Source organism: Corvus brachyrhynchos, unplaced genomic scaffold (genome assembly GCF_000691975.1).
Source record: "Corvus brachyrhynchos isolate BGI_N302 unplaced genomic scaffold, ASM69197v1 scaffold262, whole genome shotgun sequence".
Classification (NCBI taxonomy): domain Eukaryota; kingdom Metazoa; phylum Chordata; class Aves; order Passeriformes; family Corvidae; genus Corvus; species Corvus brachyrhynchos.
Window position 1 is genome coordinate 3,427,571 of NW_008236626.1, and position 16,523 is coordinate 3,444,093.

General features: G+C 51.6%; 1 protein-coding gene across 1 annotated transcript in view; it reads left to right on the forward strand.

Moving 5' to 3' along the window:
* Positions 1-5: 5 nt before the first annotated feature.
* Positions 6-16,523, forward strand: part of PSD2 (pleckstrin and Sec7 domain containing 2) — a gene marked incomplete at its 5' end in the record, with an annotated part of 36,823 nt that continues 20,305 nt past the window's right edge. Inside the window, 6 exons of the mRNA XM_017726531.1 lie at positions 6-118; positions 5,005-5,493; positions 6,564-6,758; positions 9,809-9,889; positions 10,368-10,480; positions 13,189-13,247. Of these exons, the coding sequence (XP_017582020.1) occupies positions 6-118; positions 5,005-5,493; positions 6,564-6,758; positions 9,809-9,889; positions 10,368-10,480; positions 13,189-13,247 (1,050 nt within the window). The remainder of the gene's footprint in view (positions 119-5,004; positions 5,494-6,563; positions 6,759-9,808; positions 9,890-10,367; positions 10,481-13,188; positions 13,248-16,523) is intronic.

The window sequence follows — 16,523 nt, forward strand, 5'->3', positions numbered from 1 at the left end:
GGGACAGGGGCTCCCCCAGCCTGGAGATACCGAGCGGGGCCCTCAGCAAGGAGCGGTGGCACAGCGTCCTGGGAACCTCAGAAGCTCTGAGTGCTGACGAGGCAGAGGAGCAGTTCGGGTGAGTGCGAAGCCGCCGTAAGGTAGGCTCAGCCCTGGTTTGTGTGGGTTATTTTCAAGGCTCCTTGGTTCGGGTTACTCTGCCCCATCAGTGTGAGGAGCTGCAGCTGCTCTCATGGCTGATTGTGGCTTTCCACTCCTCTTTCTCTTTGGGCTTCTCGCACATTTTTCCCCTGTTTGTAACTTTTTACTCTTTTTTTTCTCTCTGGGCTTCTCACACAGTTTTTTCCTGTTACGAATGCAGAAAGCTGTGATTAGAGCCAGTGTCTGCCCACAGAGTCACTAAAGTGAAGGGGAAGCTTTTGGGATCTCGAGAGGTGCTGGTTGTGCTCACTTCGGGGGTGTCCCACTCGCAAGTTAGAGATTCAACTACAGCACTTATGGCAGAGTTACCTGAGGTAACTTAGGACAAGTACAGCAGCCTGGGGATGCTGGAGAGCCGGGCTTGTCTGGGAGGCTGGTGTGCCCTGGAAGTCCCTGGAAACATGGCTAGCTCTGTCAGTCCCTGGGCTAGCAGGTGGCAGCTGTGTGTCTGAGAGCAGGCAGGACACTGAGCTTTGCTCTCCATGGCATCTGTGGCAGGTGTTACCAGTGCCTGGATGACAGGGACAGCAGTGTGAGACAAAAGGTACAAGTGCCATCCAATTCTCAAGTGCCTGAGACAAACCTGCACATGTTCAATGCCCCTCATTCCCTGAGTCCTCTCTGCTGGCAGCCTGGCTCTCAGGAGAACTCTCCAGGCTGGGGGACACTCACATTGATGTGGTGTCCACAGCTGATTTTATGATTCTGCAGGTTTCTAGACCTCCGTGGGACTCTGCAGGTTGGGGGCTTAGAGGGAATGACAGAGAGATGAGGAGAGGTGCTTCCCATGCCATTCCTGCAGGAGTGGTGCTTCCCTTTGCCACCAGAAATCAGCCAGGGCTCTATGTTGTAGCCACCCGGGGCTGATGTCTGCTGTGAATTTTACAGCCCTGCCTGTGCACCTACCCCAGGCCAGGAGAGAAGCTGCAAGCAGGAGGGGCCGGAGAAGAGCAGCAGCGGTTGTCCCAGAGGAGTATGGCCTTCAAAGAGCAGCTGTGAAGGGACAGGGTGGCCAAGGTGGACTGGGGATCACCTCCTAGCTCTAGCCTGTGCAGGCTCCATGCTGAGCTGTGTGTTCCGAGCACTGTCTGGAGCGTGGGCAGCAGAGCTGGGGAGCCACGCAGGGTGTGGGCTGACAGCAGGCATCCCTCCTGCTTTGTTTCTGTAGTGTTGAACAGGCTTCTCTGTAAAAAGCTGGTGGTTTGTTTCACTCAAGGGAAGCAGCAGCACTGCTTCAAAAAGCACAACTGAAGGTGTTTCAGAGGAAGGGTGTCCAGGGCAGGCTGCTGCTGTCTGGAGAGCTCGGGGAGCCTGTCCCTCCCCAGGCAGGTCCCTCAAGCCCCATGAGCTATGCAGTCAGGTCTTGGATTGCTGCAAGTCTCTCAGGTTTCAGGGGAATCATATTTGCTTGGTAGCTGGCTCCCTGGCAAAGGCTGCGAGTTCAAGAGGAAGCTAAGGGTAGTCAGAGAATGCTGCTGCAATCACTGGACATGCAATTATTTTAAGGTACTAGGGCATGAATTGGTAGAAGTGGCAGGCTGAGGATTTGGAGATGATGCAACCTGACTTGGGTCTTCATGCAGAGTCTCTGATCTCGTGCTCTAAACATATTCACTTGGATAGCAAATGAGTCTTTTGGGAAGCTGAATGCACAAGGGACAAGTCACACGCTATATTCAAAGCAGAAGGGCAGCTGGAAAACTTCTGGGACACAGCTGAAGTCTGGGAAACCACTTAGTGCCAGCAGATCGGGTTAGCTCACTGTGTTCGAGCTCATCAGTGCTTTGACCGCCTATCTTTAGGGTAAATGGCAGGAATGTGTGGCTGCTGTGGGCCAAACACAGCGTGGAGCTGCACTGCTCTGCCCTGCCTGCATTTACTGTCTGGCTCTCCTGGGTCAGTGTGGGTCAGCAAGGCCCGACCGATGGACCGAGGCACTGGGAAGTCACTGTCATCCTGCATCACCTCTGAGTTCCCAGTTTTTTTCGTTACTCCCCTTTGGGGAATTGCTGGTTCTGTAACAGCCCATTCTGGGTATAGGAGAACCCAGTCCAGTGTTTTACTAATGAGCAGTCAACTGTTTGTTCCTGATGACAAATCATTTGTCATCATCTGCACATTGCTGCTTGTATAATGCATTTTCTCCCTGAATTTTAAAGTACTTTACAAGAAGGTGTTGAGTCTTGCTCTTCCCACTGGAACGGAGAATTAAAGGGGGAAGTCATTCAAGGCCATCCCTCCATGGTAGAGCTGGAGAAAGAACCCATGATTGTCCTCCCAGAGGTAGGTTAGTGCATCTCTATGCAGGAAATGGTTGGTAAAGAAAAAACAGGGAAATAGAGCCAAAGATTTAGTGTTTGTGCTGCAGTTTGCATTAACTGAATCCCTTTTCCCCCTTTCTGGTTTATCCCATGGCATCTATTGTTTGTCAAAGCCCTATTTTCCTTTCATTGTCGCTGTGTTGCCTGGAGGTCTTTCACCTTCTCAGAAGCCCCCAACATTGGCCCTGCTGCTCTCAGGGAGGTCACAGCTCTGCAGTCCAACTTCGAGATCCAACAGTGAATGATACTCTCTACTTTTAGCCCCATGAACTCATGGGAAAAGAGCAAAATTTTTAACAGAGAAATCACCACCTTTTGCTTGTAGACACACTCAGCACCTGCAGTTTTGGGACTGCGGCTTTTGCCCACACATTTCCTCCCATGGCAACATATATCTGTCAAAAAATTCACATTCCATCAAATAAAGTTTCAGAAAAACTTTGCAGAAAGACTGCAGTGCAGAGGCAAGGAAGTCCTGGTTTCCATCATGTCCTTCTCTGGCAGGATCCGCACTCCACCAGCACAGCAAACTTGTGATGGCAAGTTCAACATGAGTCAGCAGTGCCCTGGAAGCTGGAAGGGACAACGGTGTCTTGGGGGGCATCAGGCAGAGCATCGCCAGCTGGGCCAGGAAGGGATTGTCCCACTCTGCTCTGGGCTGGGGCAGCCTCACCTTGAGCCCTGGGGCAGTGCTGGGCACCACAATATGAGAAAGAGCTACAGCTCTCAGTTTGAGACAAGCTGTTACAGGGTGTCCAAAGGAGGGACATGGGGATGGTGAAGGGCCCAGAGGGGCCACATGAGGAGCACCTGAGTGCACTCAGCCTGTCCAGCTGGAGCAGAGGAGACTGAGGTCAGACCCACCCAGGGGCTGCAGCTCCTCCCAAGGGGCAGCTCCAATCTCTGCTCCCTGGGACCAGGGACAGGGCCCAGGGAAGGGCTGGAGCTGTGTCAGGGGGATTTAGGTTGGATATCAGGGAAAGGTTCTTCCCCAGAGGGTACTCAGGCACTGCCCAGGCTCCCCAGGGAATGGTCCCAGCCCCAAGGCTGCCAGAGCTCCAGAAGCGTTTGGACACCACTCCCAGGCACAGGGTGGGATTTTTGGGGTGTCTGTGCCGGGACAGGAGTTGTACTCAGTGATCTTTGTGGGTCCCTTCCAACTCAGGATATTCTGTGATTCTGTGGTTCAGTGATGAGTTTTGCTTTATTACAACTCATTAACCAGTGAGAAGTGAAATACAAACAACCCAGAGCATGCAGCTCCATAGTGGCTCAGCTGCAGCAGGAGCACAGCTCCGTGTGCCTCGCTGTAAACAATAATCCAGCATTCCAGAGACGGCTGGGGGAGCAGCACAGGCAATCAGATCCTTTGTAGACTTACACAACTCTGTGATTACAATACAAATAAATATATGGCTCCTTGTTTCAGCAAAGCAATTGCCTTCCCTGCTGTGTAATAAGTAGGTGACACTTCTCCCAGGAGAGGCAATGTCAGGTTCATTCACATGAGCAAGGTCTTTCCCTGTCTCCTACCTTAGCCTGGCTTTGCTTTGTGGGATGCAGACAGTGCTCCTGGGCTGGGGTAAGCTGTACAAAGCATCTCTGTCCTCTGTCTTCTCTGGGGCTGTGCAAGGAGAGATGTGATGTGCCTGACGTGTTGGTGCCCATTGAGAGGGACTTTTCACAAGGGCAGGTAGTGACAGGGCAAGGGGGACTGGCCTTAAGCTGAAGGAGGGCAGGGATAGATTAGATATTATAAAGAAATTCTTCCCTGTGATGGTGATAAGACACCAGCACAGGGTGCCCAGAGAAGCTGTGGCCCAAGGCCAGGTTGGACAGGGCTTGGAGCAGCCTGGGATAGTGCTTACAGCAGAGGGTGGAACGAGATGAGCTTTACAGTCCCTTTTAATCCAAACCATTCTATGCTTCTATGACCCATCCAGGAGCAGTGCTCCTGCCTGCTCTCTGCAGTCTGTCCCACACTGTCTTTGATGGGGCATTTGTAGGGACACTGACTTTCTCCCTTTGCTGTCTGCTGTGTTTGGCCTCAGGGACAAGTAAAGGGCTGGAATATGGAAGGTCTGTGGTGTGAGCAGTTAATAGAAATGATTCTGTACAGGGTATCGAAAGAGCAGGACTGTCTGCCTTGGGATTATGGCAATGGGGGACCCGTTAAGCAATAACCAGGAGGTTATTCTGGCATTGGATCCAGTAGCAGGTGTCATATGCAAAAGTCTCCAGTTCAGAGGTCTGGCTTTTTACTGGGACATGACCAAATAAAGGGCTGGCTGGGCCTCTGGGATTGCTCATCACAAAACTGGTTTTTTTCAGCTCTAGCATCTTGTAACAGAATTGGGAACCAAGATTCCAAGGGCCGTAATCCCAGCAGCTGTTTCTGGCTCTTCTCTTGCCTCCCAGCTCTAAGTGGAGCAGGGCAAGAATTGCCTTGACAGTATTTTCTACATTTCTCCTTTTGGTACAGGTTTGCCTCTGGAGATGCCAAGCTGAGCTGCAGTGACGATGACAGGGAGCATTTCCAATTCAAAGACATCAGGGATGGCTTCAGCTCGACCTTTGAGAAGATCGTTGAGTCTGACCTTATGAAGGGGACCTACTACAGCAGCCTGGACTCTTTGGACGTGCTCTCCCTCACAGACGAGACAGACAGCTGTGTCAGTTTTGAGGCCCCACTCACCCCACTGATCCAGCAAAGGGCCAAGGAAAGCCCCGAGCTCTTGGAGCAGAAACTGGCAGCCCAGCAGAGAGAAGCCCTTCACCACATGGCTGCTGATAAGCAAGAGCAGGTGGCAGCCAAGGCAGCGGAGGGGGACTTTGGGAGCCCTCTCAGACACTCAATTACCAGCAGCAGGTCAGAGAATGTGCTGAGCCGGCTGTCCTTGAAGAGTATCCCAAACGGGTTCCACGTGGAAGGGTCAGAGGAAGATGCCACCAAGATCATTAACTCCATCAGGTAAGGCAGGGAGTTTCTTGGGCAGTGGCTCCTTTTCTTATGGGATCCCAGTCCAGGTGCAAGGCTCAGTAGCCATGATTGAGTTGGAGCTGCTCTTTCACCCCTTGTGCTTCCTCTTGTGTGCTGTCGTGGTAGAAAGGCCAAATACCAGCAGGAAAATTTCACCTGCAAAGCCCTTGGGAGGCTGGGGATGGTCAGGTGCCCTCCCAAATGTCTCTGAAGTGCAGGGAAACCTCAAGGTTTCACTTAGGACAGGGTAGCCCTACAGAAGCCTCCCCAAAAGCTCTTCTGCAGGCAGTGAGAAGATCAGCAGAGACTTCATCCTCTGGACCAACTCATACCCAAACCATCACCCCTGGGAGGCAGCAGCTCATCTGTAGGGCACTTTCCTGCATGAGGAAGCCAGGTGATGAGCAACTGGGTCAGGGGAGAGCTGGAGAGAGGTCGTATGTCCAGCTGTCAGGCCAGCAGTGAGTCACACTGCTCAAAAACGCATGAATTGGTGCTGTAAGTGGCCTTGGGCAGGAAAATAAAGGGCTGTATCCACACCTACATGGTGCCAGCAAGGCTGCTCAGTTTTGTCTGTGGGCACAGCTGGCCATGAGGCCAGCAGGGAACTGGCAGAGGAGCAGCCCACCAGTGGCAGCAGGTCTGGGCTGCCATCAACATGATTTGTACAAGTGCAGTTTCTTATCTTCAGCGAGTAACCCGAACTGAAAAGCATAGCTCCTATCCCTAAGATTTCCTGGATGTCCATGGCTTGGAAAGAGCTTGGTATCCCCAGTGGGGAGAGAGGAAGCTTAGGAGGTGTTGAGGCTGCTTACTTTGATACATTCTCATTTCTGAGGGGGAAGTCGCCCTCTCTGACCTTTTCTACCAGTTTGGAATTACACTGCACTGCTTCATTTGAGCTGAAAGGAAGGAGGGTTTGTCCAGTGTCCAGCTCACAACCATATTGCTGTTTTTTCATACATTTTTTGTGAGGGCAAGAAGAAATCAAAATGTGGCATTTTCTGTGGGTTTCATCCAGCCTTGCTGCGGCTCCTTGAATATTTCTTGTCTCTGCACAGCGACGCCAGCCTGAAGGACACCCTGTCAGACTCTGACTCGGACATGGGCAGCACGGAGCAGCTGGACCAGGGCAGCACGGACACCCTGGCCAACGGCTGCAGGGCGGACAGCGAGGCTGCCAAGAGGTTGGCCAAGCGCCTCTACAACCTCGAGGGCTTCAAGCGCTGCGACGTGGCCCGACAGCTTGGGAAGAAGTACGTGAGAGCCAGCCCTGTGAGGGGGTGACAGAAACACGGGCCTGGGGAACACTGGTCATGCTGGGAGGGCAGGAAAAGGCAGGAAGGGACAAGCCTGTGTGCTGGTTGGAGTCAGGGCTGCTGGAGATCCTCCCAGTTGAAACTGGAAGCCCAATGACCTTAAAATACGAATCCTACAAGCTGCCTGCAGTACTGGGCAGTGCCACAGGCTGCTGCCCACTAGAACCAAGAGCTTCCTGCCTTTGGGAAGAGCCCAGCAAGACACAAGCAATCCCCAGACTGAAGGGTTTGGGAGCCAGACCTGCCTCTGCACTGGGCTCCCTGCCACTCCCAGGGTTTTTCCTGTCTGCACCCCAAAATGTTCTTGCTGCAGAGCCTCCCAACCCAGTCTGTACGAGGGCAGGAAGGGTTTGCTGGAGAGCCAGGGACACACAGCAGGTCCAGGCTCTTCAGCTGGTAAATTTGCCTGGGTAAGGCAGAAGGGAAATCAAAAAATATTCAAAAGTGGGAGAGTTACAGAGATTTCTAAGAGACAGAGTAACAGTAACAAGTGTAGCAGTAACAGATTATTTTAGGATGCCAGTGGGTGTGAAGGCACCAATCCCCATCATCCTTCGCCTGGATCAGATATAACCTGCGTTGCTGGGATTTATTCTTTTTTTTGTCCTTGAAATGTCTCCCCCCTGCCCAGTTCAGCAGAACACACCTGTCCCTCAGCAAATACCCACACTTCCAGTACCAAGGCTTGTCTGTGCTTCCCACCTTAGTCCTGGGGCAGAAGGAGCCCAGGAATTGTCTCCTGGAGAGGCTCTTTGCATCATCTGGCAACATCCTCATTCTCCTCCTTTGCTGAGGTTCTTGTAGCAGGTGCACTGCTGGTTGCTGTTGCCTCAAGTGAAATACCCTTCTCCTTTCTTTCAAATTTGCCATGACAGCTCACTGAGGGGGGGAAGTTTGAAGCACTGGGTTTCTGAGTCTGTCCCCTTGCTGTTTCCTGCAGTCCTCACTCACACCTGCAACCCTCGCACCTTGGGAGGATGTTTGGTGACCCACATCTGGGAATTCACACAGCCTTTGAAATAAAAGTTTTGTTTTTATCAGCTGGGTTTTGACATCTGAACCATTTCCTGACATAGGACCTAAATAGAGCTGCAGACTCTTGCATCACGCAGGTGGATTTGCAGAGCAGGAAAGGAAATAGGGTGAAGATAGGTATTTATAGGTATTAATACAGGTATTAAGTCAGTCTTGCTCACTCAAGACAATGTAAGACCAACCTATAGTGCTGGGAGCAGACTAAGTTGAAGTGATGCTTTCAGGCCAGCTCCATGTAGGAGGGCTGTACAAGAAGTGAAATTTTAAAGCTATTTACCTCGTTTTACCACTTCTTTTTTCTTTGTGATAATTGGCAATTTTCTAAAAAAAAAAAGGTAAACCAAAGCCAAAAGCATTCATCATTGTCAAACAGGCAGAGAAGGCTTGATAAACAAGGAAATGCAGGTTGGATATCTCCCCACAGTTTCTTTCCATCTGTCTCAATTCTGTGAAATTAACCTAAAATCCAGAAATTACTGTTGTCCTCTGAAGGGCAAGTGTTTGGGCAACTGAACTCTCCATGGGAGACTCTTGTTCCTGCACTGGTCTGTGGCCCTGTCTCAGCTCCATCAGTGCCCACGGTCACATCTTGTGCTGGGTGGGGGTTGAACTGTCCCAGGCTGTGCAGGTGGCAGTGCCAGGCACTTCCTTGTAGGGTTTCCCAGAACTGCCCAGCACGGTTCCAGCATTGCAGTGCCCTGGGATGTGGGGTCTGTCAGAGTCCCAGCAGTGGGCAGCATGATGTGGGCACATGGCCTATTTGAGCCCCCAGAGATGAGATTTTACTCACACAAGCTTCTTATGGATCTGAAGTGACCCAGGTGACTGTGATGCAAAAAAGAGCCTGGACAATACAGGTTTGGTCTGCAGGGCAGTGGGATTCAGGCTGTGAAACAACACACATCTGTCCGTGTCCAGCCACATGGGAATGGACTGGGAGAAAAGGGCTCCTGTGTTCCCCTGGGGTGGCTTGTGGCCCAGCAGGCCAGTTAGAGCTCTTGGTGCCTGGACCCTCCCAAAGCAGGCAGAGGCAGGGAGCATCAAACCAGGGTGTGAGGTGAGAGGAGGTCTGTAGAGGCTGTCTGTGTGGAAAGGGCACCAGCCAGAGGATGACAGGCATGTCCCCACAGGAAATGCCTTGCAGGGCCACCAGCCAGAGCATGGCAGGAATGTCCCCCTGGGAAATGCCTTGCTCTTCTTGTAGGAATGTCTCTGTCATCATGGTGGAAGTGTCACCCATTCCTGCAGGAAGGGCTGGCACTGGCACAGAGACAGAGGAGGATCATTCCTGAGTGAGGAAACCAGAGAAGACATATAAGCCCACCCTAGGGAGGGACAAGGTCTTGCCCTGGCCACTGTTGTTATCCCATGGCCTGGGGCATGTTAACAGGCTCTGGAGCTCAGGGACAGGAGTCCCATCTATGTCACTGAGCCCCTGGAGACACAGGAGTTTGCTGTTTCCAGGGGTTTGGCTGCCTTCTGGTGTCTTGTGACACTGTCCAGCTCCCTTGGCAGAGCCAGCAGCCCCTTCTTGGAACTCATCTGAGCTCCTCTGCTCCAGTCTCCAGCAGCATCCATCTGCCACAGGAGCAAGGTGCTCTGGTGAGAGCGTGGGATGGGAGCCTCTGGGGGTGAGAGTGGGAATATTGCAGTGGGAGAGAACCAGATGCTGGAGAAGCACAGGATATCCTCATGACCTGGCCAGCAGCACAACACAGGAGTGCAGCAGGGCAGGTGTCTCTGATTCTCAGGTGTCTGGGGCTGCCTGTGGGCACATCAGCAAGGTCTTCCAGCAGCATTTCAGGCCAGGAGCAAGTCTCCCTTGGTCTGGGATCATGTCTGCAGTGTCTTGCTGGGACTGGGCTGGCCAAGGGGCAGCATTCTGCTGTTCCTCTTGTGGACAGTGTCTTCTTCCCATATGAAGGGGCTGACCACTCCCTCTTTAATTACAGTAACGAATTTAGCAAGTTGGTAGCAGAGGAGTATCTCAGCTTCTTTGACTTCACTGGCCTGACCCTTGACAAAGCACTCAGGTGAGCACTGGGATGGACAGAGTGGTGGGGTTTTGGGATTTCCTCCAGGCTTCCCAGCACTGTGGGAGCCATCCATGTGACGGAAGCAGGGACTGGGGGGAGATCCAGGCTGTCATTCAATCTTTGGTGTCACATTTGGCACAAGGTGTTACCACCAAAAGTGGGCTTCAACAGTAGGGCCCACAGCCTGCTTCCTCAGGGTGGAGAGCAGCTTTCCCAGGAATCCCATCCCATGCAGGATCAGAGCAAGTGGGAGCAACTTCTTCCCTTGGGATGGGCAACCCATGCTGGTGCCCTCACACCAGAGGTGGGTCAGATCCCAGCTGGCAGCACATTTCCCTGCACAGCTCCACAGATGCCTTTGCATCCCCTCTGCAGGGACACAGGGGTGTGGGGCTGGGGGGAGGATAAATGACCCCTTTCCATCTCCCTCCTTAGCAAGGACACTGCTTAGCAGTGCATCCCTTTCTCTTTGCAGGACCTTTTTGAAAGCGTTCCCGCTGATGGGAGAGACGCAGGAGCGGGAGCGGGTGCTGATCCATTTCTCCCGGCGCTACTGCCAGTGCAACCCCGAAGAGAGCACCTCCGAAGGTACTGCTTCCTTCCCACTGGCTCTTGGCACACTCACAGGGAACCTGTGCACAGAGCCGGAGTGCAAAACCCACCACCCACAGCTGCAGCTTCTCCCTTTCCCGGGGATCCTGACCTGATCATTTATCCCTGCCCTGAGAGGGACTGGGGATGCTGGGTGCTGACAGACCCCCCCCCAAAAAGAGCCAGACTCAGCCAAGGTCTGAGTGTGGGGTGCCAGGGAGCCTTGTCCTCCTAAATCCATGTGAGCTGTGCTGAAGGAGAACTAGATCTGGAGCCTGGATCAGTGGCCGTGCTTTGCTCAGCACCAGGGAGGTGGTGGGTGGTTCTCAGGGGCTGCAAATTACCCCAGTTGTGGCTTGCAAAGTGACAACTGACAATGGGCAAATGAGTGGCTGGTGCTAGCTCAGCCCAGGACCTTGTCCATTGAATGGAAAACCTTTCCATGCAAATTGAGGAATACTGTTGGCTTGCCCCGCACAGGAATTGTGTTCCACACATTTTCAGCTGCAGCAGAAGAAAGCACAGCTGGACAAAATTCTGGGCTCACTGTAGCTGCAGATTTTCTTAGCTACTTTCAGCCTGTTCACATTATCTATTAGAAGTGGATATAGTTTCTTCTGACATTTTTAGATTCAGAGTTGGACTCCATGACCTTAGATGTCTTTTCCAACCTTCACAATTCTGCACTTTCACCATTCCTGGAAGTGTTCAGAAGACATGAGGATGTGGCCCTTGGAGATGTGGTTTAGTGATGAACACAGCAGTGCTGGGCCACCGTTGGACTGATTTTTAAATGGGAGAGGTCATTCCTGGTGCACGTGGCCCACACACAGAGACAGGAGCATGTCCTGTAAGGTTTGCACTTACATTAATGGCACTACAACCCTGCTCACAGGCACCTGGAAATGCCCCCTGGGTGGGATCAGGCCGCTGAGCTGCTCTCAGCTGGCACCATAGCAGTGCCAGGGATTCCTCCTCCACCCCCTGCGTGCTGCAGACCTCCTGCTTGTCTCCCCCTCACAGGCTCCCCAAAGGGCAGCAGTGCCTAGTGCTGCATGAACCCACCAGTTCCTCTGCTAAGCGAACAGGACGCTCACTATGCTCAAAAGAGAATGACCTTTTTGCCTTTATCAGCGCTATCCCAATAAAATATCAGTCTAGATTTCATTTCCCTGAGTTTGTGTGATGTCCTCCTCCACTGATCCAAAGATGATCTTCACTGGGAAGGGTCCCCCACCCTGCAGACATTAAACTGCAGGTTGAAATATCCCACAGGCTAAGTCCTGGCCCCTCTCCAACACTCCCCCATGAAAGTGATCCTGCAGTTCTGTTGCATCCACCTCCCAACCCTACAGAAAGGGCCCTGGGACCTAAGTGCCACATCCAGTTGTTTCTTGAACACCTCCAGGGATGGTGACTCCACCACTTCCCTGGGTAACCCATTCCAATGCTGGACAACCCTTCTAGTGAAGAAATTTTTCCTGATGCCCAATCTGGACCTCCCCTGGCACAGCTCGAGGCCATTTCCTCTGTTCCTGTCACTTGTTGCCTGGGAGAAGAGGCTGACTCTGGTTTTTCTCCCAGGGAGTGTTGTCCTGTTATTCCTTTCCTGCACTGGTGAAGCCCAGACATGGAAGAACTCTATGATTATGTTTTGACTCTCTGTGAGCTGGGAGAAAAAGTGGGTGAGAAAATGACAGGTTTTGGGACACCAGCTCCACCATGGGGCCACGTGGGACATGATTTACCTGACCAAAGTGAGATACCCACAACCTCCCACGGTGACTTAAAAATGCACAATGGGAAGGCACCGTTGTTCTAAATCCAAAGCAGCTGCTTGTGACAGTAATATTCCAGGCCCTGCCTCCTCCCTGGTGCTCTCTAGCCCTTTTGTGAGGTCCTTCAGGGACCAGTCCATGTCCCAGAATGTGTTTGCATCTCAGTGCTGTGAGCTGGCCCATGGAGACTCACGTCCTGACCTTGAAAAGCTTCAGGACACCTCATGGCTTTGAAATAACAGCAAACTACCAGTTACTGGTGTAGAACAGGCGGCTGTGCTGTCTCACACAGAAGGAAAGCTTCCTGTGAGTTTTTTTTAAGTCAGAAAGCCAAAAATGCCACACTGATTTATAGGGACAATGTTTGTTGAACCACTCAAGAGCTTACAGACTGCCAGGGAACAATGGCTAAAGACCTCAGGACAAACCCCTGAGGTGACCAGGATCAGCTGGGGGCAAACCAGCCCTCTTTGGGTCTCTGCCCCACTCTGCAGTGGCATCAGCACAAAATGGAAATCATGAAATCATAGAAAGGTCTGGGTTGGAAGCAACCTTAAAGATCATCTAGCCCATGGAAATCTGGAGTAAGATTCAGTGGGAAGTTTGGTCTTTTAAAGCAAAACTGCTTTGAAGCCAATTTTCTGGTGGTTGTTTTAGGAAAAGGTGTAGTCTGAGGGAAAAGAGGATGTCTTTGGGGTTTTTTGTGTTGTTTGGGTTTTTTTTTTAAATCCTACACAGCTGAAGGAAGCAGGTATTCTTTAAGGTCCCCAGACACAGCAACTGGCCTTGGTTTTGCAACAGCTGGGCTGCCAAGGCAACAAACACCAGAACTGCATGAGAAGGGGAGCAATCAGCCATAGACAAACACCAGAAGTGCACGAGAAGGGGAGCAATGAGCCATGGCTGTGTGACTGTTGTGTGTTTCAGATGGGATTCATACGCTCACCTGTGCCCTGATGCTGCTGAACACAGACCTCCATGGCCATGTAAGTAGCCCTTGGAGCTGCATCCATCCTTTATTCCTTCCCAGGGCAGAGGTCTGTTCCCGTACGCTGAGTGTGTTGCTGGACAGTTAAGACAGGTTGGCAGAGAGTTCTCTGACCTGCTCCAGGTGGAATTTTGGGTGCCAGGCCCAGACCTGGGGACAGTCCACACAGGAGTGTCACTGCCCGCTCCAGCCAAAGGCACATGTCCTGCTGACATCAGTTATCCTGCCCAGGGATACTTTGTCCCTCCTGTTGCCCAGCTCAGCCCTGTCCCAGGAGCTCTCAGTGAGGTCTTCCCTGTCAGTCCCTGTGGGATTGCTCCTTCTTGTGGCGCAGACACCTCTTCCCAGAAACTGCTGCAAAAGGGCCAGTGGGTTCACACAGGTCTAGATTTGATCTTTCCTTCCCAAAACACGAAGTGAGTTCCAGCTGTTCCTTTTCCCCAAGACGTAACAGGCAGCCACTGGAGAGTTTCTTAGCAGAGAGGCCTCTGGACAAAGAGCAGAGCAAGCAGAGCAAGCAGAGCAAGCAGAGCTCAGTGCCCAGAAGAGTGGCTGGAAAACAGCAGAAGCTGTGAGAAGATCTCTCACCACCTTTTAGAGGCTCCCAGTAACCTGTCTCTGCACACAGTGCGATAGTGGTGGGATCTGTCTCGTAGTGCATTCATCCTCCATCCAAAATGGTTGGAGCCAAGAAATTATTTCCATCAAATCATTTCCTGCAGCAGCAAAAGCAGCATTGTGGCAAAAGGCAAACTATGTGACTTCGATCCAAAATAATCTTATTTTGTCTAGTTTTTATAAGTAAAAAAAAAAAAATCCAAAACAGGCCTCTGGGAAGTTAGACATAATTGAAGAGACAAAAAAACCAACCTAAACCTCAAAAAGCTTGCCATTCCTATTCTTCATTGTCAAGCTGGCTCAGAGGCTTGGTAAGAAGAAATGTTCTCATGATATCTAGGCACAGGAAAAATAGCTTTCTTTTGACCAGGTGTGCAAATGCCTGAGCTTTTCTTTGAAAAAATCTTCTCTTTATTTTTCTGCATGTGTAACATTAATTTCTTCTTCTCCTTTTCCTCTTTTTTTTTTTTTTTTTTTTTTTTAATTTCCTTCCGCTCCTGGAACCTCTCTTTCTGCTCTTTAACCCTTTACCAGGTGGTAAGTGCAGTCATTCTAGTGTTTTGCTTTAAAGCACTGGCATTTGACTTGTTTTGATTGTGTTAAAAACAGTAAGGAATTCTGTTTGTCTGGAATCCGAAGTGATTGTGCAGTGTTCTTCCCTACTTAGCAAGCCATTAGCAGCTGATACCATCACATGAAATGCTCCTGGTGTAAAGAAACATCCATGAACTGTGGTGTACCTGGGAATGTGTGACTTGACCTCCCACCCCTCCTTGTTAAAGATGCTGCCATGATATTCCATGTCACTTTTGATTTTACCTCCCCTTTTAATGTTGTGTGTGTGTTGCAGTGTTTTACTGTGCGTTGCCGGAGTGGGAAATGCCTTCGGTGAGGAACGGGGGTGGGTGTGTGTCTGTAGAGGGGCAGTTCCTCACAGCAGTGCCTCTGGCATGGTCTGGTTCACCATTCCAGCAAAGATCATGACACTGAGGTAATGACTGGCTTTAAAACAGGAGATTTGCACCTGGCCTTAGCACTGCTGATTTTCTGCTCAGGTGTGCTCAAACCCTGCTTCCAAACCACCCCAAAAAGTTTAAAGTGAGACATTCCCTATTCATGGAAGCACCTGGAGTTGGTTTTAAAAGCCAGCGGTTACCAGGAAACATTCCAAGTATGACAAGCATTCCCAGACTATACTTGTAGGATAATCCAAGTTGTTGCAACTTTCTGCCTTGCTCTGCTGGTGCTGTTTGAGCTCCAGGAGATCTTATGGCCACTGCCCTGCTCCATCTCTGCCCCAGGGAGACAAAGCTTGGGGATGTCTCCTTTCCCACTGTCACTTTTCTCTCCTGGCCATGGGAGGACAGTGACAGATCAACACCTTTGCATCACCAGCACTCATGGGTGCACTTTGGTCCTTTAGCAAAGGCCACCTTCTGGAGTTATAGTGGGATTTATTCAAAAAGCAGAGCCCCGAACAAAGCTTGAAATGGGATCCTGGGCAGGTCCTAACTCCAGGTGCCCATTGCTGTTAATCTTACAAACCCTGTGGTGGTGTCCTTAAGCCGAGCTCAGGGCTCAGTGTCAGCAGCAGCGCTGTGTTAGCAGCACTAGGAGGGCTGGAGAGCTCCGAGGTGTGAGCAGCCCTGCAGAGTGACACCGGTCTGCCCGCAGCAGCTTTGTGTGGCCCAGGGCTCACTGGTACCCAGAATCTGCAGGCTGGTTCCCTGCAGGGGCATGATTTTGTTCCTGCAGCCTAGAACACATCCACGACCAGATCAATTACTCAGCAATTAGCTGCTTTTCCACAGTGTGGCTGCTGCCCCAGGTGAGCTCAGAGGTCTCTTGCACCAGAGGAAGAGACAGATGACACAACAAGGAAGGCATCCCTTGGGATGAATATGAGTCCCAGACACATACATGAGAAACCCCACAAAGGGCCTGTGAGACTGTTAACTTGTGTTATCTCACTGTATCCCCTCACTTCCAAAAATGCCTTGGCCTCTGCATTCAGTGCTGAATCACTACAGCAAGATCTCTTCGGGCACGAAGGCCAGTGCTGTGCACTCTGCTCCCCTGCCTCAGGGCAGGGCGGGGAGTAGGTGCCTTCTCTGTGCAGAGCAATTCCGTGCCTCAAGGTCTCAGGCAACACCTGCCTCACCTCCAAACTCCCTTCCTTCTGGAGGCTCCTTGCCCGCCTTCCTTTCTCCACCCACACTCTGTTGTGCTGCTGGATTTTTCCTTTATCTTTTGTGGCTGAAATTCGCTGGCCAGCAAGCACACAAATCTCTCCTCTCTGCTGAGATCCCAGCATGTCTGCTCGTTTCCTGAGCTCTTCTGCAGCCCGTGTACCCAATGAGCACTGGCTGGCACGTCTGGCTAATGGGGCCCACTGGGAGAAAGCCATGAGGGCTGAACTGTGCTGTGCCACACCACATCCCCAGGCACTGCAGATTTATAACAATGCTTTACTCCTCTTTTTCTTGATCTCTCAAGGGAGCCAGCTCATCTGGAGCTGGCACCAGCAGGAGGCATAATTAAGAGTATCAGACAGAGCTGCTCAAAGGCAGTGCTTGGCTCCCTGTGCAGCCCAAGAGTGTTTGCACACACAGAAGGCAGGGGGTGTGGGGGGGCACGGGGGGCTCACCCCAAGGCC